Raw genomic sequence first — 25,175 nt, 5'->3', positions numbered from 1 at the left:
TGCTTGTTTAAAGGGAAACTGTTGTGCTTTTAGATATTGCTACAGTGGTGATGTGTTTGTTAAACATTATTAAAGTTTCAAATGAGCTCAGACTGCTTTAAAGGCTCAGTCTTCCACAGTTTTTTCCACTCCACTGCCAAACAGAGGGGTTTAGTCTGAGCGCGGTCATCTCAGGACAAAGCAACTTATCAAACTGGTGTAAAGAACCTTCATTTAATCTGGCTTTGAAATTAATAAAATGTAATAGAAGACATTGCAATAGAAGAAACCTGTTCATGCGCAGCTCTGAATAATGAATAATAAAATATTGTAACACGAGTATCTGTTCTCCACAGACAGTGGTTCTGACATGGTGGTCTCTCTTTAGAGATTCCTCCTACTACATCCTGTCAGTACTGACTCTCATCATGGTGAGATACACATTTAAACAATAAAGAGTAGTTCCTCTGAGCTCCGTGTCATCCTTTTTGCTTTTAAACTGTCTTTTCTTTCTCCTTAGGTCATCTATGATGCCACAGTTGTCTGGTGAGTCCACACAGCTTTTTCATTTTTAAAGGTTGTTTTAAGAAATTTTTAACTCCGTTTTTTTTGTGTGAGCCAGTACTTTACACTGTTTTCACTGCTTGTATAAATGAGCTCAGTTTGAGACTCGGCGTGTTTAAAAAGTCTGTCAGGAATCGGATTAAATGGGTTGGATTGCAACAGGAGCTGACGTTCCTGTTGACATGATTTTATTCCTCGTTTGCGGTTTACTGATGACGAGAATTGTAAATGTCACAAAAAATGAATTTAAAGCGCATTCTTTCATGCTCTAAATGATGTCACAACCTCATTCCTCAAGTGATTTGTATTACTTTTTATTATTAGTAATGGCAGCGTTATAGCTGTGATAACGGACTGTGGTAAATCAATATGTTTCTGATTTATTCTTGAAAAATAGTAACATCTGAACAAATATTTCTAATCAGAGGCAGGAAAGGAAAATGTTAGTAAATTAATTTTGATTGATTTCCTTTGGAGGTTTATGCCATCAGTGGCACTCATTTCAGTCATTTGCAGCTTATTTGTAAGATTGATTTGATACTGGTTGTTAGATTGATTTCTTTTGTGTAACTCTTCCTTTACAGCTGGTTTTTTTCCCGCTCTGGATGCCTACTTCTCTTCCCGAGACCTTTAGAGTAAAAGAGCTTTCCATTGTTCACTGTGTTGGGATTTTATTGAAAGGGTAGATTTATTCAAGGATCTAATGTCCACTGTGGTGCTGAATTCCTTCGTGATATATAGCAGGCTGTTTATTGAGTCCCAAACCGAGGCCATCTTGGTGTATTTCACCTCACCGCTGTTTGCAGCTGCGTCTTTTACTGTCAGTCCTGTTTGTTGGTACGGATTGTATTTGAACTTGTTCACTGGCATCCTAGTGCTCAAAGTAGTTCAGAAAGGACAGAGCAGACTGCAGCACACTGAACTTATTGTGCTTTCTGTGTCCATTTCACTGTTGTCAGTCATAGCTTTATTTATTCACAAATCAGGGAAAGTAGAAGTAACTTTATCCAATATAAAATAATTTACTGTTATCCTTCTCAATTAAACAAAATGGGTTTAATTAAGGATGCTATATGCTGGGAATGTAAGACAAAAAGAGGCACTTATGTGCATGCACGCGAGTGTGCAAAGGTTTTTCTGTTTTGAAGACATCTTTACGATTGTTGAAGTGTGATTTGCCTAGATCACCAACACTGTGTCTCCTTGGAGACAGTGGTGTCATGCCACAGCTGAATAAGTATGCAGCGGGCCTATTGAGGGTCGGGTTAGGGATTCGTGCCTGACTAATTCTCAGGTTTTGGAAAGAATCTCAAACTGTGACAGTGAAAATGTGGCAGCGATGTGGAGAAGTTATGTTGTGAAGGCTTAGCTGTAAAAAATAGAGATGGCCAAGGAGCAATGGGACAGTTTCAGTCAATTCATATTCAAAGACAAAGAGAAAACATGCATAACCTGAAGTGAACTGGACAGTGTGTACTAGACGTTTAGATGCTTATTTTAAAAATTGCTTTGTATGACTCAATCTGTGACAGTGTTTCTGAACTGCCTTGTTTTGTGTTGATGTTTTTATATATATTTCAACTACATTTATATCCCTATATAAGAAAATCATTCACAAAACACTTCACTTCTCTTTGACCTTTATGGGAAAAGCCATGAGGTCAAGGAAAGATATGAAGGGGAATTCATAAGGACTTAGCAAAAGAGAAATGCAGTGTTAGGATGACTAATTGAGATTAGTTGCTGGTCTTCTCTACTCATATGTTCTTGTACTTTATTTTGTATGCATTTTTTTTTTATCCAAGTTACGATCTTCTCCACCTTCATGTTGTAATGTTCATAGCTCATGTGTGGGTTTAAGAACCTGTTGAAGGTTCAGATTGAAAACATTTTTATTAGTTTCGAGAAAGTTGATTCACTTTATCCAGATTTAATGTTTTCAGTGGGAGAAACTTTTCATCGCTCAACGAAGAAGCAGAAGCTGCAGTCAGGTGAACAGAATTAACTTTATCAGGGTATCTTTCCCTGGATGAGTGAGCATGCTTGAGACATATCAGCAGAGTATGGCAATGGAAATGGAAAATAGGTTGGATGTTTGTTTGCACACTCCATCACTTTGGATTGCAATTTAATAAATGATGCCCAAGTGTCTCCTCTGCTAAAGGAGGCATTACAGGAAGCACTGAAGTACCCCTTCTTAGTATTTAGAAGATCTGCTACTGTCATGGCCACTGTCCAGATGCTTCTGGGATACCTCACTGAGTTTGGAATCTCTCTGAGCAAAACTGACTACTCAACTACAAACTATAAGAGACTATAAGAAGTTGGTTTAGGGCGCTCCTATGTTACTGAGTTCAAATGACAGTCTGTAGGTAAAATCTGGATGATAATGGACTTTTAAAGCCATGTTTTTGGTGGTTTCTGGTAATTCAGAGGTTCAGAATACAAAGGTGACTTTCATTATGGGCATCTGATCAAAGTGTTGGAAATGAATAAAAGCCTGAATTTACAGTTAAAAGCTTAAATTTGCAAAATTCCATCCATCCATTCTAAATAATACATAAATTATAGTTATAAATATTCAAACAAAAGGGGAAACATAAAAGATAAATGTGTCCCACATTTCTATCTTTAAAAAAAGATTAAATAAATAAATACATTTCAAGACTGAACTGCTACACTGTGACAGAGTGAAACTGTGAATAAAAGGTGACCAAAGAAGAACACAAACCAATCAGTGAAGAGGAGGAAGTGTGGTCAAGAGAGCTGGATAGACTTAAGCTGTTTCTGTTTAATTAAATTATCCTAACTAAACAAAGCGATCCAGGGTCATTCTCAATTTATCAAGAGACTTTTCACGCTGAGGAAAACAAAAATTCAGGGAATTCTTATTAGGAATTCTGGAGAGTTTGAGGTCAATACTGTCATTAGTTTTCTAAAAAAAAAAAAAGAAGAAGAAGAAGAAGAACTTGGGGATGGGGATGAAAGTAGGAGTGATTATAGATGCTTTCATAGCATTTTATTCAGCAGGGATATTTAAATTCCATCATAAAAAATGTCTCGACTGCTTGAATTTGGTCCTCGGTTTTTAATATCACTTAATACTAAGACTGTGGCTCTGATAATATGGACTCCCTGGAGTGTAGTTAACATAGAAAGTTTGAAATCTGTATGTGGCATCTCTGGCAGCAGGTTTTGAGGTCTGTAGAAACCACAGAGTTTTATTACAGCTTGAGATTTTTTTTAAAGAGTTAAAGCAAGTGAAGGACTTCAGGGATATTAAAGGTGGAATAAAACACACACAACATGTTCATCTGAAAATAGTGTGATAGTCCTCCTCGGGTACGAAATCTCTCTTTTTCAAAGTTTCCATAAGTATTATATGAAGTATTTGTAAAGGTGTTTTCTCCATCATTTTCCCAATATGAATAAAAAAAATAGTCACGTTATTGTTCACATTTGAAATACAGATGGAATAACCCCCCAGAAAAATGCAGTGTGCAGCATTACGAGCTCAATCTTAGCCTTAGGTCCTCTGCTAATTGGAAGGCTGATGGTTCAATCCCTGACTGCTCCAGTCTTTGGGCAGGATACTGAACCCCAAGTTGTTCCCAATGCACACTGATTCTGTGAAGGTCAGACTCACATAAACGTTCTGCTCACTGTGCAGGTGGGAGTCCTTACTGCTAATGACGATGTATGGAATCTACATTATCATCATGAAGTAAGTTTCCTGAAGACAAAACCTCCTCATCAGTCAGTAAAGCTCCATATGTGTGAGTTGTAAGAATACTTGGATGGTGTAAGATGGTGGTTTGCTCTGTCACAGGTTCAACTCCCAGATTTTTGTGTTTGTGACACGTCGGTTGAGGAGCATCAGGCCGTGCTGCCTCCGATCAGAAGAACGGCGAGACAACAAGTTGGGAGAAGACACCTCGGCGTGTAACACATCTATGGTGCTTCTCAACAAAGGTTTGTTTTTGTTTTGTTTTTTTAAATGATTTGTCGAGTGTGAATGAAGTAGTTTTATATGTTGTGCTTTTCATTGGCAACATCTCATACACAGGCCAAGCCCATGGTCAGGAGGCTTCTCCAGTCGTCATGGTAGATGAGCTTCTCATCCTCAACCCTCACAAACTGTCATTCTCAGAGGCCGGCCTGCGGATTATGATCACCCCCCACTTCTCACCCCGCACCAGGCTCTCCATGGCCGGACGCATGCTCATCAGTGAGGTATTTAATGCTCACATACTGTGACGCACTCGCGCACAAGAAAAAAAAAATTCTAAATGATCTTTTTCGACCGCAGAGACAGAGACTGCTCCGTATTTCAAAAAATCAACGGGACGTTGAGGCCGGACCCGGGTCAAGAGGGGGGTCCACCAGCAACAGTCTGAAGAGGACAGCCTCCTGCAGTCTGGAGAACGGAGGCGGGAGACCCGGCATGGTCGACACAGAGTCAGGAGACAAGCCAGGGGCCGAGGTGTGCCAGCAAGAAGATGAAGATGACGATGAAGATGGGATTTTCAGTCCAGTGCGCATTCCAGGTGAGGAATGTATATTTTAGACTGTATAATCAAAACAGATACATAAGATGAGCTAGAATAGGGCTAGGACTTCATAAACATTTGCTTCCTTTTCAAAAAGCAAATGTTCAATTCCGTTAACACCAAATCACGACAACAGTTGCCTCACTTTATATTGTAAGCTAAAGACGCTACAATGATAACTCAGTATTATTAGTAACATAGTAACAATAATATAGAGTCAGACGATCCACTATGAGCAAGCACTTTGGCAACAGTGGGAAGGATAAACTCCCTTTTAACAGGTAGAGACCTCCAGTAGAGCCAGGCTCAGGTCGGGGTGGCCATCTGAGCTGACTGTTGAGGGTGAGGGAAAGAAGACAGGACAAGGACACGCTGTGGAGGAGAGCCAGAGGTTAATGATAACTAATAATTAAATGCAAAGTGGTGTATAAACACATAGTGAGTGAAAAAGAAATGCACAGTGCACCATGGGAAGCCTCTAGCAGCCTAGGCCTACTGCAGCATAACTAAGGGAGGCCCTTAACTATATACCTCAGCAATAAAAAAGAGTTTTCCACATGAAGCTCTCGCTGGTTTTCTGTTCATTTTTTAATGTGTAATAACACTTGTTGCTTCTAAGTTCGATATAATGATTTGATTGATTAGCTGATTGATGATTGTGCTATAATGCTCATTTCTTACTCCATAGTCTTTTGCTCTACTAGAGAAGCGCTGCACGATTCAAGGTTAAAAATAATCCTTATTCATCTCTGTGCAGCCCCCGAGTTTACCCATTTACCTCCTGCCTGTTTAAGGCCACCCTGCCTCTAAATCAACTTTCTTCTGATTGGCTGCCCCTTAAAAACAGGAGGTTTAAACGCCAGGCGGGGTGGACAGAGAGCTGTGCACCTTAGATAATCACATTAAGGATATCATGAAGCCCCAAGAGTAGTCACAGGGATTACTTGTGCTTTCGCTGGCCTCTGAACAGCCTTCAATAAATATAGCTAGAATTTGTCAGTTTATTGTTGCCTTAAATTGATCTTACTCCTCTATCATGTTAACCCCTTGATTGCTGATACAGTCCAAATGCTGTCTCATCACAGATGGCTGGTGTGCGCGGGTAAAGTGGGTGATCACATGGCCTCTGGGCCTATTGCTCTACTGCACTGTGCCTAACTGCATTCTGCCACGCTGGCACCGCTGGTTCATGGTCACCTTTGTGGCCTCCACTTTATGGATCGCTGTCTTCTCCTACCTCATGGTGTGGATGGTAAGAGCAGGTCTTCTGTCTACAGTATCTCTTGTATTCTCAGACACCTGCTGAAACTGATGTGATGTACATCTGCATGTTGGTTTGTAAATTAAAACAAAAACAAAAACTAAGCTAGTTTGAAGGTTTTATAGACCAGTAAGATAACTTTATCCTAATATTTTCTATATGTTTCTATCAGGTCACCATCATCAGCTTCACACTAGACATCCCAGACTACATCATGGGCATAACCTTCCTGGCAGCAGGGACTAGCGTGCCTGACTGCATGGCGAGTCTGATTGTAGCTCGACAAGGTAAATGTGTCCTGCGTGATGTCTCTCTCTTTCATTTTTATGTCTCTTTGTGAGGCAAGTACTTAAGCATTTCTCTGTCACTTTTCCTGTCTTTACTCAGGCATGGGGGACATGGCAGTGTCCAACTCTGTAGGCAGCAATATCTTTGACATCCTGCTGGGTTTGGGTTTCCCCTGGGCTTTGCGTACACTTGTGGTGGACCACGGATCAATAGTAATGCTTACATTCATCTTTATGTAACACCTCTTCAAACTTCTTTCTTTCCCGGGTTACTAATTTTTCTGTGCGAGTTATCAGAGCGAAGCTTTGCAGCTTCTCACTTCTGCTTGATGGTCATAACACTGATGTTTTTCTTTCCCACAGATATCCATAAATAATAAAGGACTTGTATATTCTGTCATCCTGCTGCTGGCGTCTGTGTTTCTGACAGTAAGTAAATGCAAATACCAAAGGTTGCACAGATATATAGGTGATGTTCAGAGAGGTGTAACCAGTATAAAGTGTACAGCAGAGAGCTCTGCTAAATTTGGGTTTTTAAAAAAATCCCACCCAGTACATTTCTATATCAAACAGATTTAAAGTCATACGAATCAATAATGCTATTAGATCATTCAGCCAGGTTTGGGGCTCTTTGAGTGTTTTGGTTTGCAACATTGCTGCAAACTTAATATACACTCACCAGTGTGTGTTTGTTAGGCTACAAAATAACTCTATTAAATCAGCTGTGCATTGGGTGCTCGGCACCAGTTGCCACACTAACAAAGTTGGCAAACATGTGGAGCAGCTTGCAGCTAATGAACCAGATGTTTCCCTCGGGATGTGGTGGAGAGCAAAGCTTGCAACATGTTGCACTGCCCCCTTGGGGTTGAAACGTATATAAATAGAAAGCTGTCCAGTTATGTATTTTTTACTAAACGAAAACTAAACTAAAAAGGTAGATACATTAAAGACAATTTTATTTAAAATAAATGGACCCTTGGCAATTCTGTCCCTGATCAGCATGTCTGCATGCTCCGCATCTGCTTGCAGGTGCTGAGTGTTCATCTGAACCACTGGAGACTGGACCGTCGGCTGGGTCTGGGTCTCATGTTTCTCTATGCCATCTTCCTGCTCTGCTCTATCCTCTTTGGGCAGATGTGAGGCTTACAGGTCAAAGGCCAACCCAACTCAGACGCCATGCTGAGTATCTACCTTTCTACCACACGTCCTCCTTCCTGAAGCCAAAAAAAGTGAAAAAAAGTGACGGCATTGATGTATTCCTCTTATTAATTCCTCTGCAACTCAGTGGGACTTGTTAGGGTGATACTGTACACATGCAACTACACAAAACGTTTTAGCTTTTTTTTTTGTCCTTCTTGTACAGTGGAGTGTTTAAAAGCAGTCTTTCGGTATTAAATTGGGTGATCTAGCAGAAAATGTAGGAATGTGGCAGATGGAGGCAGCAGATCTGTTGGGCCTTTAGTGATATTTAAAAAAACACAAACAAGTTATGTAACTTAAAAGATGTTGAAGTGCTGTTGTTGCACAGTGGTGTGGTTATTTAATGGCCAATATTTTGATGATAATTGTACAGAGAACTGAGCTGAATTTTTGTTTTTCTGTGTAAGTATTACAGCAGCCACTCTGCTTTCCTTTCCTGCTAACGTGCAATTATAAAAGCTTTATGGTCGGTGCTAGACTGATGATTGGCTGTTCTGCTTTCAGGTGATGGATGAAGCTCATGATTAGGTCACGTGGCAGCTAAATTTGTCAGCTGTGGACTAATTTGCTAAATTGCTTTAAAAAACATTTTAAATTGGTTTGGAGATGAGGTGCACCAAAGGCCTGGGTTCTGAAGCAAGTCCACCTTAAAAGGGATGTTTTCTTATCTGGCTTCAGTTATCCTAACATCAGAAAACCCAATAAATCTGACAAGGTTAACTCAGAAAAGTCAACCCAGGGTTTGTTTTTTTTTAAATTAGCAATGACTGAGTTCATGTGAGAGGGACTGTGTTTGCAGATGACCAGTCGTAAACATGGACAAGAGTATTGACACTGTTGCCACATGATTTACAAAACTGTAATATTAAAAGAATATTAAAAGAAAAAAAACAATCAAATCAGATAAGGTCAGATTTAAAGAAGTGTACGTGTGACAGAAAGACAACCTTGCTCATTAAAACATAAAATGCTACATGAGTGTAAGCCATTTATAGCTAAATGCAAGATACTCAATCACTGCTCGATCATGAAGGTAGAAAGAGTCTACTATTACTCTGCGTTACTTTAAGGTGCTGGTTGCCTAAAAGAAAGTTCCTCTGGGGTTTAAGACAGTTTAAGTCCTTCAGTTGCAAACTAGTCATTGTTACATGTCTGAGAACAACACTGGCTCATCTCAGTGTAACACAAAGTCATTTAAACTTCTGGTCTGTTGCTCTGTCCAGTTAGGAATCACTGCGAATACATTTCACCTGCTTTGGTGCAAATGAAAGTGACAACAAGATGATGACCCCCAAAGAGCAGCTCTCTCTCCTGACTCTCTCCTGACTGATTTTTTATCTGGATTCGCCTTTTGCCAACTTCCTTGTCACAGTAGTTGCAGTTGCATTCAAGGTTTACGGGTTGTCCAGCTTCAGCAGGATGACACATCGTTTGATGCTTTTGTAAGGAAGGAAGTAGGCTGTTACATGAGAGAGAGAGCACTACAAAACTCATCAATCCTGCTGCAAGACTGCTGTCTTCTCCTGTATACAATGAGGAAGAAGAGTACTTCTAGAGCGCTGCAAATGACCTCCAATGGGTTACTCTTGCATGTTTCTGACCAAGCTGTCTGAAACAGGTGGCCCTGGTCTCCTTTAGTGGGACCTGTTCTCACAGACCAGCCCCATGTATAGCCTGAATGGGCTTCAGGTACCATCACATGCTAACACTACTAACAAGGAGTCTAGCAGAAAAGCGAAACTAGAAAAAACTAGAAAAAGCAAATCTAAAAAAGCCGTCATGGGGGGTAGCCATTCATCTCCACTGCACTTGTCACTTTCATTTGCACCAATGCAGATTCACGGTGGTTTATGTTTATGACTCTGTGTCATACTGGGGCGATTAAGTGTTCACTCATTTTATTTTCTCAAGCAGTGTATGAAAATAATTCAGTCCAGTTAGTAGGCTTTGCTGACTTGCTAATTTTACATAAGGACTAAGTACAAAAGTTAGCTATAGCTATATTAATAATTATAGAACAATGAAAAGGTTTAGATTTGTACAAGTTACTCCTGCTAAGAAGTGTAACTTCTTTACAAAGTGTAACTTTGTAACTATCTTTTACAAAGATAGTTATCGTTGTAAAACTAAAAACTCAAGCCCTTAATCCTGGATTATAGTCCAGGACTCGGAGTCATGAAATATCCGTTCATCTCTAATTTGAAATAAAATTTAAAAAAAAAACAACCATAAACTCCAATATAACTTATTGCAAAGTATTAATCTCTTAAGCTCTTAGTACAGTTTTTTATGTCTGTATTTAGTCTGAAAATAAACTCAGAACTAAATCGGTCAAGAAAACGCAGAGACGTAAATACTTTTCTCTGAAATATAGAGGTGTATAAGTGCAACTTGTCAATGTGGAAATGCTGACAAACTGCCATTGATCTGGAGTTTTGGTTGGCGCACTCTGAGGGCATCTCTTCAAAAACTCTACTCTTAATGAGACTCCTGCAGGCACATTGAAAGGGCCAACAACCAATCACCTCCCCCCAGCTGATCCAGTCCAGCACCAACCAAGATTTATTTGGCGATACATGTTAGCAACCCTAAGAGCAGAAAAATCTGCAAATCTTTCCCATTTCTACTGGATAGATTTCAGATCGCACTGTTCTCCATTCATTTTAGAGCAATAGTAATACAGCAAATTTACATGTTCTACCCTTTTCATTTATTTAGATTTTCAGTGGTAATTCAGCCAAGCTAATGCATGACAACATCACTACCTAGCTGACTTCACCATTGCAACAAGGACAAATGGTTTCTGGGAGGGTTCGTTTTACTGACCTGTGTCTGATACTGAATCCACATATTTTCACGCAGGAATTCAGTATTTTTATTTTATTTCTGACTACAAAAATCAAAGCGGCTGAGAAAGGTTTACACAGCTTGGATGGAGGGCAAAAATAATGCATCAACAGTAAAAATCCTACTCTGCATACAGTACAGAAAAATGTCTTTATCATACGGAATAAGATATGTTTCTTTCCCCACAATAATAGGGAGAAAACCTCAATAATCAGGTGACCCCCCTCATATGAGCAAGGCCATGGCGATAGTGGGAAGGAAAAACTCCCTTTTATTAGGGAGGAACTTCCAGCAGAACCTGGTTCTGCTGGAATGTTTTCTGAATGTAGCTGACGTTTGTGTGAAAATATTTACATGCATTCAAATGTAGCAGCTGGCACTGAGTTACAGCAGAGCACGTCAGACGAGAAAGTGGGTACTTTTTAGTCCTGCACCACAGGAAACCATACATGCGTCAGACTGTTTTTTAGTACAGTCGAAATGAAATGCACAGTTTCACAATATTTTGAAAATTTTGCCTGATTCTAAGCACGTGTTGCTGCAGCTTACTGTAAGTAAAAAGAGTAGCAGTAGTACTACGTTTTGTTTTGGGGTTTTTTTTTTCGTTTTGAGGTCTTATTACTATGAAATCTAATATATATAAAAATATCAGTGTCACAGATTTTAATGACTTTATGTGCAGGTTACTAGTGAAACGTCACGTTTAGGTACGACTATCGATGTTTGTATTTCTTGTACGTTTTATGCGATCGTGTCACTTTGGTGGAACATTGTGCAGCAAAGCAGCCGATCAGGATAGACACAAAACAGCGCGCACACGCAGAGACGCGTCTGCTGTGTATTTATTGTGTCAAAAATCGCTTTGTGTTAAACAATATATACTCAGATACACAGTGTAATTGTTGGTTTCTGATGGACAAACTGTCCTCTTTCAGCTTGTTGTGTGAATTCAAATCTTAAATGTTCCAGCAAAGGGATCCAGGTGATTTTTTTTCTTCCTTCAAATGGCTGTACAATTATTATCTTTGTCTATTGGACAATACTTTTTACTGTTTTTAAATGTTAAATAATTTACATAGTTTTACAATAATGAATGTCCTACAGAGACTAGTTTTGTGGTGTTTTTAAATATATTTTTTAAATACATGATGTAAAGTTAATTATGAGTTATTGTAATGGAAACGAATGCGCGCTCTGCCGGTGCGTTCAGTGACCTTTCTAAGGTGGTAATCTTTTGTTTCGTGGCTGATTCACTGACACGGCTGGACTTCACGTAAGAGAGCAAAGAAGACGACGCTCCTATTTACAGGTTTAAATTCAGTGAGAATTTTGAAATTTGTGAGCAGAAAACAGTGAATTTCTTTTATCTCTGCCAAGTTGTTTAGTTGGTTGTCTGCAGTGGAGGCAAATGAAGCTTATTTTTAATTAACTTTAATTGACTATTAGACTTTTTACTTTGACTTTTAACTAGTTAGGTGTGCATGATTTTGGATGATGACATTGTTTTTGTAATTATGCCTCTGTACGCGACCACGTCTGTAGACTTCAGCCAGCCATTGATTGCAAAGGGTTTTCATCCAAGTATTAAAAACAAACTTTCTATTTAAAATGTTGCTGTCCAAATCCTTTTAATATTTATAAACACAACTGTTGAAAACCCTGTTGAATCAAAGCCTAAAATCTGCGTTTTAATCACATCTAGACCGTTTTCACAGCACCACAGTGGATTTTACATCAGAGGTGAAATTACAAAAAGTGTCAATTATCCAAATGTTTATGGGCTTAACTGTATATTTCAGATCACAGCAACAGTCTTGCATGTTATCAAAGTCCGGTTTTATCTATTTGCTTTGATATTTTGTCAAATTAATGAACAGGTTCCCAAGATGGTGAAGTGCAGTCGAAGGTTCAGAGGTCTGTTTTTGTGCAGCACTCACAATGAAAGGGAAACGTTTACTCAATGCTGAAACTTTGTGTTGTTTTTTTTTTGAAAATAGAAATGAATCATCATAATAATTGCTGACATATTAAGCTGCTATTGCATATTCATTGGCCAACACTGGCGTTGTTCACTTTTGTTGGCATATCAGTAAAGAATACTGTCACTGGCCGACATTAACGTTAATTTTGTGCAGTTCAAACTTTTAAAGTTAGTGTGTGAAGAGCCATGATGAAGATCTTTGTTCTTTTCACACAGGAGGGACAAATATGTAACTAAAACTCAGAAACAGGTGATTCTATAGGGTAATACTTATTTGTCTGTTGTGAATGTTTTCCAACTAATATCTTATTGATTATTATTATTATTATTAAGATAGAAAAGGTATAGGTAAGCCTTCACTCAGAGCCACTACAGGAAACAGAGATAAAATGTTGGGTGAAAATTTGCCTCAGAAATCCTACCCCACAGTCTGAGTATCACTATACTTAAAGTTTGATTGCCAATATGAGCACAGAATATCAGGTAATGATTGCATTCAACTTTTTCCTATCATCTCCATCTTCATCCATCCAAAATTTGTTGTTTTGCCAGCAGTTTGACTAGAGCAAAAGCAGTGTGTGACACCAGTCTTTTTTACTCCGCTGTAAGCTCCTGCTAACACCTCATAATAAGCAGCGTCAGAACAGCTCGACTTGCTGCAGTACTTGTTGTGGTTTCACCACAAAAATAAATAAAAAAAAAAATTAAAAACAATGTTCTGGTTATTCTGCTGTGATGTTGGAAATAGAAGATATTTTAGGCTACAAATTTACTGCTATAGAGATTGTATTGGATCATAGAAGACTGTTCTTGTGTATTTTAGCGGCAATAAAAAAAAATGCAATAACAACTGATTTTCTTAACATTTCTTTTAAGAAGCAGTGATTTGCAAAATGATGAAGGTGCCACTTTACGTGCTGTTAGTCCCACTGGAAATGCCCATAAGGGAAAAGGTTTAGTGTGGTGACCAGCGTCTAATGGAGGAAACCAGAAAGGAAACTGGCAACGGCCAAGCTTTTTGGCCACTTATTTAACTGAGAACTAAACTGAAGGTGAATTCTGGGAGAATGTTTTAGCTGAAATAAACACTAATGTCCTTTCTACTCTCCCAGCTTCTATTACTTTTTCCCCATCTGTCACAGTAAGTACTACTGAGAAGAGGAGAAGAAATAACAGCAGACTATAGTGCTTAGTATTTTTATTTTCCTGAGATAAATTTTCAGACAATAAAACATTCCATCACAATCCAAATCAAGCTACCTCATGAGAATTCCCCAACTATGTAAACCTATGACCTCGATTTAACCCTTTTCATGCACAAATTATGGGAATTGTGCTAAAATATTTTCCTCTTTTTTTAAAAAATAAAATCTCACTGCCCACACATGTGGACACCATGCAACACAGGAATAAAGATGGGTACAAAGCCAGCGCTGGCAGCATACATGAAAGGGTTAGATCATTACTATAGTTGAACGCGTTGCACCCAAAGCTGGAAGAAAGACACAAACCCGAGTTGATATGAAAATGACACAAGAGCCGACTGTGACAACAAAAGCCGAGCACGTGCTTCTTGTTTATGTCAGTTTAGTTTGGATGTTGGCTGCTTAACCGCTGAACGCCATTATCCTCTTAATCACATTATGGACTTTGCTTCTTGTTGTGCAGCTTTGGAGGAGAGCAGCTCAGTTCAGACCTGGATCACAGGATTAACTAGAAAGCAACTTCCGCTTGAGTCCCGAAATGTCCCACGCATTGTATATGCAAACATCACTGATGAATACAAAAACAAACACAAAAAGAAAACAAAAAACAACAAAAAAAAAAAACGACCAGCAAAATATCCTAATACTATCTCTCTAGATAAAACAGTAAGTTTAAAACATGATGAGAAAATAAACCAAGTTATACTTGTGTAATGCTTTAGTAATTGTTAGTTGGCTATTGAAACATGACAGCATGGTTAATTTATATTACACCACTTCCCAACACCTTTGCCGGCCTAACTGAGACAACTACGGAGAAGACGAGTGCTGACAATTACTGAACATGCACTTGTTTAACTGTAGATTATGAAGTTATCTGAAATAAGATGCTGCAGCTGTCATGACTATTTATCCCTCAGTCTTTGTGCCATCTATTGTACAGCATGTTTAAACCCTTTAAATACTGTTTCTGTGTGAGGTAAAGTTACTGCTTTTAGCAAGTTCAGCCAGACTTCCTCTCACCTTGACAGAAGGAAACCATTGCATAATCAAACTATGAAAGCAGTGACAGAAAAAACCATCTCCCCACATTATACATATACATATTATAATCTCTTTTCTACAGTATGGAGCCATCCATAATCTTATAGTCCACTATCTGTAATAGCATTTTCTGATAAAATACATCTCACAGTATCGCACATTATCTCGCAACAGAGCCTAAACAGACTCAGCCATGAGTCCCTGTCATCTCTGCCCCCAAAGGGCTCTCTTTGATTGCTTTCACACGACCCAGCAAGTGACCATAATCGAGGTCACATTGTCCTTAGGTTAAATATGTGCAGAAAAAAAGAAGAAATCTAGTGGTGTCACAACAACAGAACGATGGATATGGTGCATCATCAGCAAACTGCTAGAACACAGCGATTATCCCTTTAATGGGGCTGATAATGCTAGCGGGATTTGTATTCGATCTTTACTTATTACATTCGGCCACAAGCCAACAGCTGTAGGAGATTCAATATCAAGTTTGCTTTGAAGAAGCCCTAGAAGTTGTGTCAAAAAGGCCCCAATGCCAAATGAAAACTAGCACATTAAAGACAGGTTTTTCACACAGTTCTTCCTAGTGCAGCACAAACACGAGTCCATCATTGGACTTCAAGTCCTACTAACTAAAGTCCTTCAGCCTTTGGAGCCACCTTCGACGAGCAGTTTCTCTGCGTACCTTTATGGGGGCCGTAGGCAGCGGATGACATGGAAAAATTATTTACAGTCTCAGCAAATCCCTTTGACTCTATCGAATGACCAGCCAAATACAGTTCAATAAAACAACACCTGGTGCTGGATGAAATGGGCTCTAAAACATATCATAACCATTTGTGTCTCTCAATTGTGCACCAACACTAATATATATATATATATTTATACTATAGAAATATATAAATATTATAAAATGTCTTTTTTTTCTCACTATGAGTGAGCATTGGCATGCTATTTGATATCAATGAGCTCTATTTATGCTCTAATCATAAAATCAGTACACTGACAAGGTTTTAGCAACTTTGCATGTGTAAAAAACAAAACAACAAAATTAAAAAAAATTAAAAAAGCTGAACATGAGGGAATTCAATCCCCGTTATTTATGTTTCTATCTGCGAACATGATTGGTGCTGAAATTGCTTATGTGGCAAGGTGGTGAAAATAAAAATCTGTGGACTGAATCCTGAGGTTGGAACTGTGTACAAGTTGGATTGATGGTAACTGAAGCCAGTCTGGTAAAGGTATACCTCCCAATCCTTCCCTTTATCCATGTCCAGAACACACCCTCTCTCTGAGGTCAGCTTGTCGGGGTAGTTTGTCATCTTATTCTCTAAGGTAAACGACGCTGCAGGACGGCTGGGTGATGAGTGCGGGCCAGAGCGGCCATCACGACGATGGGGCGTTCTGGTTTTGGTATATAGATGCCTTGTCTTTCAAAAGGTCCAGACATAGATGACAGCTCCAGCTTCCTGAGTACCCAAATAACAGAGAGAGGCAGTAAAATCTATGTTAAACTGCATTTAAACAGGAGAACAGTAGAGGCCCCTAGATCAGTGGTCCCCAACCTTTTTGTGCCACGGACCGGTTTATGTCAGACAATATTTTCACGCACTGACCTTTAAGGTGTCGCAGATAAATGCAACAAAATAAAACCAGTACCGATACCAAAAAAAAGAAAAAAAAGAAGAAGATTTATTGATAACACGTGGAAAAGACCCAGGGAAACTTAATGATAAATTTTTTAAAAAAAAAACCTTAAAAACCCTGAAAATCATAAATATCAAACCCGAGCCTCAACTCTCGCAGCCCGGTACCAAACGACCTGTGGACCGGCCCGGGGACCGCTGTTTGCATGATTAATGAGAGAGCATGCACCGCTGATTCTCTAAAATGTTTTGGCACTGAATAAAATAATAAAATGTATTGTTTTTAAATTAAATAGTACCTTAATTACAAAAGACTTGCTGTTTTCTTTGTTTAATAACAATGAAGAAAAGCTCACACAGACACAACAGCTAGCTTTTCAGCAGCTGCTGAGACAAAAACTTGATATAAAAGCAGATTTATTACAGCTTTGTCCGAAGGCTTTTGTCCAGGTTGTGTAACTTGGCTTTGATGTGCGCTACTGCGATTGCACAAATATTTATGTCCTTTTGCTCAACCTTAAAAAAAAAAAAAATCAACTTTGTTGGATTTTTGCCATGTTCAGTTATTTAAAAATCAATACCAATTATCCATTACCTACTCCTACATAATGTTTGTGTAATCAAAGTAAACATCTGTCATGTTACCCTAAAGTAAACAATGCCCAGAGAGTGAGCTGCCTTGGCGTGTGTTATGTCTTGAGTGCTGCTCGTTCTTGTACACACACACACACACACACACACACACACACACACACACACACACACACACACACACACACACACACACACACACACACACACACACACACACACACACACACACACACACACACGTTTGAAATTGTAAATAAAATTAGAAAGCAATGATTTTCAAATCACATGAACTTGTAGACCACCTAAACTGAAACTGAAGCAGTGACACATGGATTGAACTGGGCTTCTACATTTCAGTAAGATTCACACATGAACTTTGGACATGTGTGATAATGAGAGAATCAGGATGTGACATTTTCCACAGCAGCGCCCACATTTAGCACACAGCAGGAAATAATCCACGTCCGCATTACTGGAAATACCCTGTGTGGTAAATGCACTCTTCTATTCACACAATCCGACATCACGGAGTCATTTTGCACAACGCCGCTGACAGGTTAAAGACGAGCTCCTGTCCAGAATAAATGCCTCAGACATTTGTAATCTCACATTCACCACCTTTGCGTGACGTCTAGAAAATGCAGCTGCAGGTCATCTGTGAAAAGGGCTTCAGATTCATTCTTTTCTAGGAAGTAGTAAGGGGTGGACTTACCCTCTGGAGGTTCAGACATGGGGGTCTTGAGACAGTACATGTGATAGCCTCTATCACAGTCATCGCAGAACAAGAAGCTGTCTCCCTGGAAAACAAAAACACTCCAGTTCTCTGCACGAAACAACCTAGATCTCACTTTAACCCAGAGACAAGCAAACAATCTCAAAAAGACGAAAACTTGACATCATTCTCCTATGTGTCACATGTTGCAGCATTTGCACTCTATGCACTGCCAGCGGTACGTCTTGACGGCGGCCATCATTACAGGAGTGAACTGCAGGCAGGAGGGGTGGCCTGCGTCGAGAAAAGGGTTTAAACACGTTACATCTTTCCAAGAATACTTGCTGCGTGGCTTTTCTACATCGTCACTCTTATTTACCGACCCACAGTCAGAGCAGGACACCAGCTCCTCTGATTGGCCGGTCTGTGATTAGTTTTGGAGTCTCCCAGACAGAAATCACAGTAATTATTAAGGAACGCGAGCCCATCTGGACCTTTCTTTGGAGCTGCGTGGGAAGATGAAAACATGCAGGCCAATATCAGTGATCAGTTACACCGACGCTGTGACCTCAGATAATCAACTGACGACTCCTCCGAATCGACATTGCGCCGCTGTCGCTTACTTTTTGGCTCCTCGGGAGCGACAGGGCGGGCTCGTTCATTTCCATGTCGTCTTTCTCCTCACCCTCCTCCTCGGCCAGGTGGGAGTGGGTGTAGTGGTAGCTCAGGCCAGGACGGTTCTTAGCGCTTCCCACAGACTGCCACCAAAACCACAAAATACGACATGTATGATATGAAAACAAAGAACAGACCAGTCAAATCAGGTGTTTATCAGCGCCAGTGGAGGAAGGTGAAGGTGACTCATGGAGAAAAGGACTATTCTTTACAGTGCTATCATGGGACATCTTAAAGCTGATGAGGATGGTGAAACCCTTCCTATTATTTAATAACATCATCCAGAATGACACATCTTTAAAAGTATCTTAAGATGATCAAAGGACTCTTGCAGCAGTGTCACTATAGATGTAGCCTCATATCATGCACATATTTAACTGCTGTAACTGAAAAAACAGTTACTTTGCAATTATTGATACAACTATTAAGATTTCTATTTTTTTTAATAACTGACACAATGCCTTTGACTATGTGAATAAAGGAAAAAATTAAACACACAAACAACATAGACTAGTGACACAGCGAGACAGAAAGCTACGACTCTGAATTGTGGTTTCTCTCAATACATGTCAACAACTTCTCATGTGGTAAAGTGATGATGGGGAGGGAGAAGAGAAATCAGTTAATAGAACCCACCAGGTTCCTGATGTCTCCTGCTTTCTGTTGAGTATCAAAATTGGCACAATGACATGATAAACTGGCGGTGAAATAATAGGAAAGATGAACAACATGCTTTATTTATGTATTTATTTGTTTACTTGAGAGAGCTTCCTCTTTGCTCGAAATCTACAGTAAAGCACAGAGAAGACAGCATCTCGACCACTCCTGCTGCAGCTAATATGCTGGAACTGCTGATCTTGGCTTTACTTTTCCAGTTTAAGGGTCTTAGAAGCATTGACAGTGTTTTGACTCGAGACCTCACTGCACTGAAAACAAAACTAAGAAACGCATGTCACCATTTTGAAAAACATCATGTCTTCATTTGAACTGGTATTCTTTTAACAGTTGAGAAAGCCAGTGGGATTGTGCAAGGAGGATTTACTGACTTAAAGGAGAACAAAGATGCCACTGTGTGAAGCCGTTGTCACAGGGAGGGTGTGATGTTTGTCATAGCAGTCAAAACACAGTACTTCTTCTTTCACTTCCACACTTTCTCTAATTTTCATTTCCTCAAAAGTCCAGCAATCCTAGGTCTTCGACTTTCGGGAAGCATCTAACCAAGAGGCTAACAACCAAACAGAAACTATTTTTTGTGTGGGTGGGGTTGGTGGGGGGAGGGAGAAAACAGAATACTCCCACAAAAGTCATACATTAAAGTGACTCAAAAATCAAGCGAACACATGGAACATGGAATGAGATTTTACAGGGTGCAGAGGTGGTGAGAGGAGAAATGCAGTCAAAATTAACATAACACAGGGGAAAAACAGCACACGCACTCACAAAAGGGGAAGAAAACATCAGCAGCAGGATTGCTTCCAGCTTATCAAAATCTGTAGGAGGTTCAAGGCCAGATTGGGTGAAAAAGTAACTTTTAAAGGCCACTGCTAATCTTCTGTCAAGCTGAGATGACTCGTATATGTGGCTGATTACATGATTACAAACTACACTTTAGGTAAAGCATATAATAACAGGGCATTTACGCTCTCCAAATGTAGTTAATTACAATTCAGGACGATGTGTGTAACAGAACATTTAATTTATGAACTGAACTACACAAAGAGCAAATCTACTTGGTAACAGACAGAAAATAAAAACAGGCAGCAAAGACAAAAGACACGGCAGACTGGAGTGAAAAGGAATGAAGAGAAGTATACCTCTTTCAGAAGGTTTTGAAATATGCTTTTGTTTGAGAGTGTCTGAAAGAGAGAAGAGAAGAGAAGGAGAAGAGAAAGCACAGACAGAGACTCAGACCGACAGAGGATCAGTCAAGTCAGTCGGCAATGACCTACTGAGCACTGCAGCTCAAAGTGAAAAGGCTTCACAAAAGAGGAAAAAACAAAACACATCAAGCAGTCTGACAACACCAAAGAAGAGGAAGACTTTTTTTCTCTCCCTGCACATGGAAATACCTGTAAATTAAAGTATGACATCATAGTGGCAAAAATACAGATCGACTAGCTTTGTAAATATCAGATATAAGAAGTCTAACGAAGAACAGAGAAAAGATGGAACACATGAAAAGAAAAAGAAGAGGGTGAATTAAAATGTGATAGTTAATGAGGACTCGAGCTAATATAAACATTACAGCTATGAACACCTGCGGTGACCTTCTACTCGGAGCTGTATTCACATGCTCTACTCTCAGCCAACAGGACTCACTGTCACAGGCGTACGGCTTGTCTCGGTCCTCCAGTGCTGCCGTGTCCAGCTTCTTCCTGCTGCTGCCCACTCCTCGGCCCTGCGCACATTATTAGACTCAGACGGGCCCTTAAACGCATGCTTGGGATCGAGAAACCGCATCGATCGACAGCCGTTATTTACCTTCCCTTTCCCTTTGCCTCTTCTTTTAGGCGTGTCTTCTTCATAGTCTTCATCGTCAAGGTCGTCCAGGAAGTCGTCAGGCTCGATGATTCTCTGTGTTGACAGGGATGAGGAAGGCATGACAATGGGGTGTATTATATTTCACTTTTCCATCTATAGCAGCTTTACTTCAAATCTCAAAACAAGAACCTTTCTGATCCGGGCGGCAGGGTTCAGGCCTCCGGTGTAATCACTCATGTTGGAATCCTCCTCAGATCCTCGGAGGTCTGCGGATGTCCTTTTGTCCAAGGAGTCCCCCTTCAGCAGGGCCTCCAGGCTGCTGCCATCCGATGACAACAGAGCATCCTTCTTCAGTCCTAAATCTAGCTCTATGAAATCAGGAAAGGCAAAACACAATATAATATACCTGAAAATGTTGGTGCCAGACATTTTAGTTGGTTAAAATAATTAGGGATATTCTAGTGAGGTAAAACCAGCCTATTTTGCAGCTCTGTGTAGTGGCAAACAAGATGATACGGTGAGCTATCAGCATGAAACAAGTTTCTGCACTGATCTAGAAAATGAGCCGTTGTGTGTACGCAATGTCAGAGTAAACTGCCTCAAAACCAGCCCTCTGAACAGTGTGTGACCACATTCTGCACAAGCATGAGGATGTTAAACCACAAGGACAGAAAACTGCTGGTGCTAGCACTGCTAATGTCAGCCGCACTCAGCAAACCAATCAGATATAAGGTGTAAGCTATGTTATGCGTGGCACAAAGAGCCACACATGTCAACGACATTCAAATACTTGTTTGCCCCGTGATTAGCATCAATTTTGAGTCTTTTCTGACTTTTAAACTAGTCGACATATCATGTTTTCTCCTGCTTAGTCAGCAGGAACAACACCAACACTGATACATACAACTGTAAGCACAGGTACAATTCAAGTTGGATTTAATTATTGATGGATATCTGTTACAAGATAGCACCACATGTTCATCCCCGCAAAGTCTTTGATATCCACCTTAAATGCTGACACACTAAAATAGGAGAATAAGCTAAGCTGCTCAGAGCTACTGTGCTACCTGATTTAACCGGAGGGAAGATAAGCCGGGGGTCTTCTGAAGGATGAGATCTTCGTTTCTTTCTCCACCTCCTGGCTGGGTAAGTGTACAGCTGTCCTGGAGCCATGCCTGAGGGAAGGCAGAACAGGAAGGCGTTCACAGTTATCAAACAGTTCTGACACACTGGCAGGGGAAAAAAAAATCCACAGGCTCCGTTTGAATTTTCTTAGACTGTCCTTTTCAGAATCGGTTATTTTCGCATTTAAACACGAGCAGGCACCACCTGGCTGCCAGGAGTTGCATTAAGTACACAAGCTCTGTTTGTGATTTTAAACATGCATGCATGGTGTATTTAGTCCTTTGTTTTGAAGGCATTGAGGTTATTTGTAGCTCCTTCGAGAAATTCTGATAAACAGCGGAAATGATGATTCATCTTAATCACTTAATCACTCATCTTAATAACGAATGCTTCACAGCATCTGTGCAGCTTCCTCTGGATCACTTCTCTGCTGCTCATTTTGTCCAGCTCTTACAACTTTAAACGCCTTTAGCGCAGGTGAGCAGTTCGACGCTCACGTATGGTGTCTCACCTGGTCCCCTGTGTCTTTTCTCCATCCAGATATAACAGTTGCTCTGAGCCACGCCGGTCTGCGAGTCGAGGAACGGCATCCGAACGCTCCTCTCGGCGCACAGCCTGGCATTGTAGTTGTGACACTGCTCCATGGCATCTCTGTAGTACTGCTCTCCCAGCCTGATGAAACAAAACCAGAGGCAGATGCTGGTCATTAGGTCTATTATGGTTCCAAGACAGAAATCAGCAGCTGTTGCCGCTCCAAAACAAGTGCGGTCTCAGTTTATTTTAAAACTGCTTGTGTTTTTTTGCTCTGCTGCCTCCTACTAAGCAGTGTCTTTGTGTTTCAGACTAAATGTTTAGTGCAACAGCAGGTGCTCTTTTGTTGGTGCATCAACAACAACAACAACGAGCTTTGGTAGAAGCACAGGCAAAGCCAAGTGTTCAGTATTTATAGCATAAATATACTGTTAGAGTGCTGCTTGCTTAATCCCTTTTAAAGAAGCTGAGGGCTGAAGCTACTCAAACTGAGACAGGAAGACATCTTACAATTCCCTCAAGCTATCAAGTGTCAAAGAAAAAAAAAAGGGGGGGGGGGGGTGGCACAAAGAACCTCGTGATGCAACAACTGCACCTCTCGAGGCTGTCAGGAACCCCCAGAGGGCAGCAGTTCAGTCCTGATGAGATAATAAACCATGTAATTGTGTTAAACCTTAAAGAAGCTTTTCATAGATTTCAATCTCCAGTTAAAGACTTCATTATTTAACTTGCTGTAAGGCCATAATAACATTGCAAAAAGCTGTCTGTGCTCTGTGGGGTCCAGCCAAAAATGAACACTTGCTTTTCTTTCCAGAGAAATCATTTCAGGCAGGGTGAATTAACTAGAAAGAAGCCGTCACAAATGCGTGAGAGCACACCAGATACACACATGGGTTGGCTAGTACTGACATATTCTTGTAGTGGCGTATATGTTGTCTGATTATTTATGTAAAAACGCTTCATCCCACAGCCCAGAGACACGTACCGAGGGGGCTTGGGTTAATTGGAGAGTCAAAATTTTACATGGGTACGAATGTGAGTGCGGTTTTCTGTCTTTCTGTGTTGGCCCTGCATCTCCCCCTATGGTAGCTGGGATAGGGTCCAGCCCTAATTGTGACCATGATAAGAATAAGCAGAAGAAAATGGATTTATGAAAGACACACCACAGAAATGAAGCAATACTCAGAGCGGCAGAGTGGCTCTGGTTTTATTATGTGTAGAGTGATGCTGATTGATGTGCATTATTCTTGCAAAGGGAAAAAATTAAACAGTGATTGAGTTGCAAAAAAATATATATTCATATAGCCCCATTTCACCAGTGTTATCTCAAAGGCTCTTCACATGATACGGTAAAGAGCTTCATATATTATGAAGAGAAAGCCAATGGAAAGGGAACTAAATCTCCCTTCACCAGGAATAAACTTCTGATGGAGGAGGCTCTTTGGGTTGGATGAGGGGACAGAAATAAAAAAAAAGAAATCAGGTGAATATATTTCTGTCAATGTAACTATAGCATAGTGCATACATAAAGGATACCAGCTCATTCAAACCAGCACATCTAGCATGTAAACAACAGTTCATTTATATGTTTTTGACAGCACAGACTTGGTTTCAAGGTTACATCATCTTTCATTCTTTGTCAGTATTATTTCACAAGGAAATTAAGTTTGGAAGCAAATTAAAATATTTTGATGTGTGTCGGGTAAGTTTTATATGTTTGTGCTGCCACAGTTATCGCAGGTAGAGGTACGACGTACGCGTGTGTACGCTGGCGTGTGACATTAACCCCGAATCGGGCTGTACGGCTACACGATGTAAGACGACGGAAATGGAAGCACGTTAGAGCACAATACAGTGTTCTGGTCTTTGAAACGTTAAACTTTATAAGCAGTTCTTTTATGTGAATCGGAAACACCGGCTATGGCTCCGGGCTCTCGAGTTCAAATCTTCAGCGAGGGATTTTCATTCATTTTAAACTAGTCGCTCCAGCCGCTCCAGCCTTCGCTAACGACGTTAGGCACAATTACACTCTCTTTAGCTTGTTAGCGTGACACCTAGCTGCCATACTCAACTGACGTTAGCACCACAGCGTCCGTTTGGTCACAAAAACACAAGTGGCCGCCACACCGCTAAAAATACACGAAGGATTAAATGAACACAAGTTCGTCTACATTGACTCGTGATCCATGTTTCAGAAACGTCAGCTGCGTGTCTGCTAACTTACACTTCCATTCCAGGATGTGAACAGACACGACGCTCCGACGCCTCTGGCTAACCTTACTAAGTCAGCTGGAATGCTGCTAAGCTAACTAACGACAGCGGGTGTACGATAGTACAGGCGTTACAATGTGATGGCTGTGTGTGTCACCTGCACACATGTAAGGTAAGTAGAAAAGTCCAACACTTACAGTTTGACAACATTCTCAACAACAGCTGCCATCTTGCTTCGATACACTGGGAAAGTGGCTGCCGGGTAATGTGTGCCCTCTGTCAGGA

The 25,175-nt window shown here is 40.3% G+C and overlaps 2 protein-coding genes across 2 annotated transcripts in view; one reads left to right on the top strand and one right to left on the bottom strand.

The window, feature by feature from the left end:
- LOC309716088 (sodium/potassium/calcium exchanger 3-like) overlaps positions 1-12,675 on the top strand; it is a 32,572-nt gene extending 19,897 nt beyond the window's left edge. Inside the window, exons 7-17 of the mRNA XM_082549687.1 lie at positions 336-410; positions 500-525; positions 4,214-4,267; positions 4,373-4,515; positions 4,610-4,776; positions 4,853-5,090; positions 6,179-6,345; positions 6,527-6,641; positions 6,742-6,854; positions 7,005-7,070; positions 7,671-12,675. Of these exons, the coding sequence (XP_082405813.1) occupies positions 336-410; positions 500-525; positions 4,214-4,267; positions 4,373-4,515; positions 4,610-4,776; positions 4,853-5,090; positions 6,179-6,345; positions 6,527-6,641; positions 6,742-6,854; positions 7,005-7,070; positions 7,671-7,781 (1,275 nt within the window). The 3' untranslated portion in view covers positions 7,782-12,675. The remainder of the gene's footprint in view (positions 1-335; positions 411-499; positions 526-4,213; positions 4,268-4,372; positions 4,516-4,609; positions 4,777-4,852; positions 5,091-6,178; positions 6,346-6,526; positions 6,642-6,741; positions 6,855-7,004; positions 7,071-7,670) is intronic.
- A 3,104-nt stretch (positions 12,676-15,779) lies between these two features.
- On the bottom strand, positions 15,780-25,175 carry dpf2 (double PHD fingers 2). Its single transcript, XM_082549286.1, is given in 16 exon segments — positions 15,780-16,384; positions 17,868-17,992; positions 18,071-18,161; positions 18,255-18,293; positions 18,296-18,373; positions 18,491-18,508; positions 18,511-18,611; positions 18,613-18,625; positions 19,179-19,202; positions 20,357-20,398; positions 20,862-20,940; positions 21,024-21,116; positions 21,213-21,391; positions 22,091-22,198; positions 22,660-22,820; positions 25,088-25,175. Coding segments are annotated over 16 exon segments (1,266 nt in total). The 5' UTR covers positions 25,120-25,175; the 3' UTR covers positions 15,780-16,301.

Source organism: Aulonocara stuartgranti, assembly GCF_965226115.1.
Source record: "Aulonocara stuartgranti genome assembly, chromosome: 10".
NCBI classification, from domain to species: Eukaryota; Metazoa; Chordata; class Actinopteri; order Cichliformes; family Cichlidae; genus Aulonocara; species Aulonocara stuartgranti.
The sequence above is the reverse complement of the archived record's forward strand: the minus strand, read 5'-3'. Positions and strand labels throughout refer to the sequence as shown.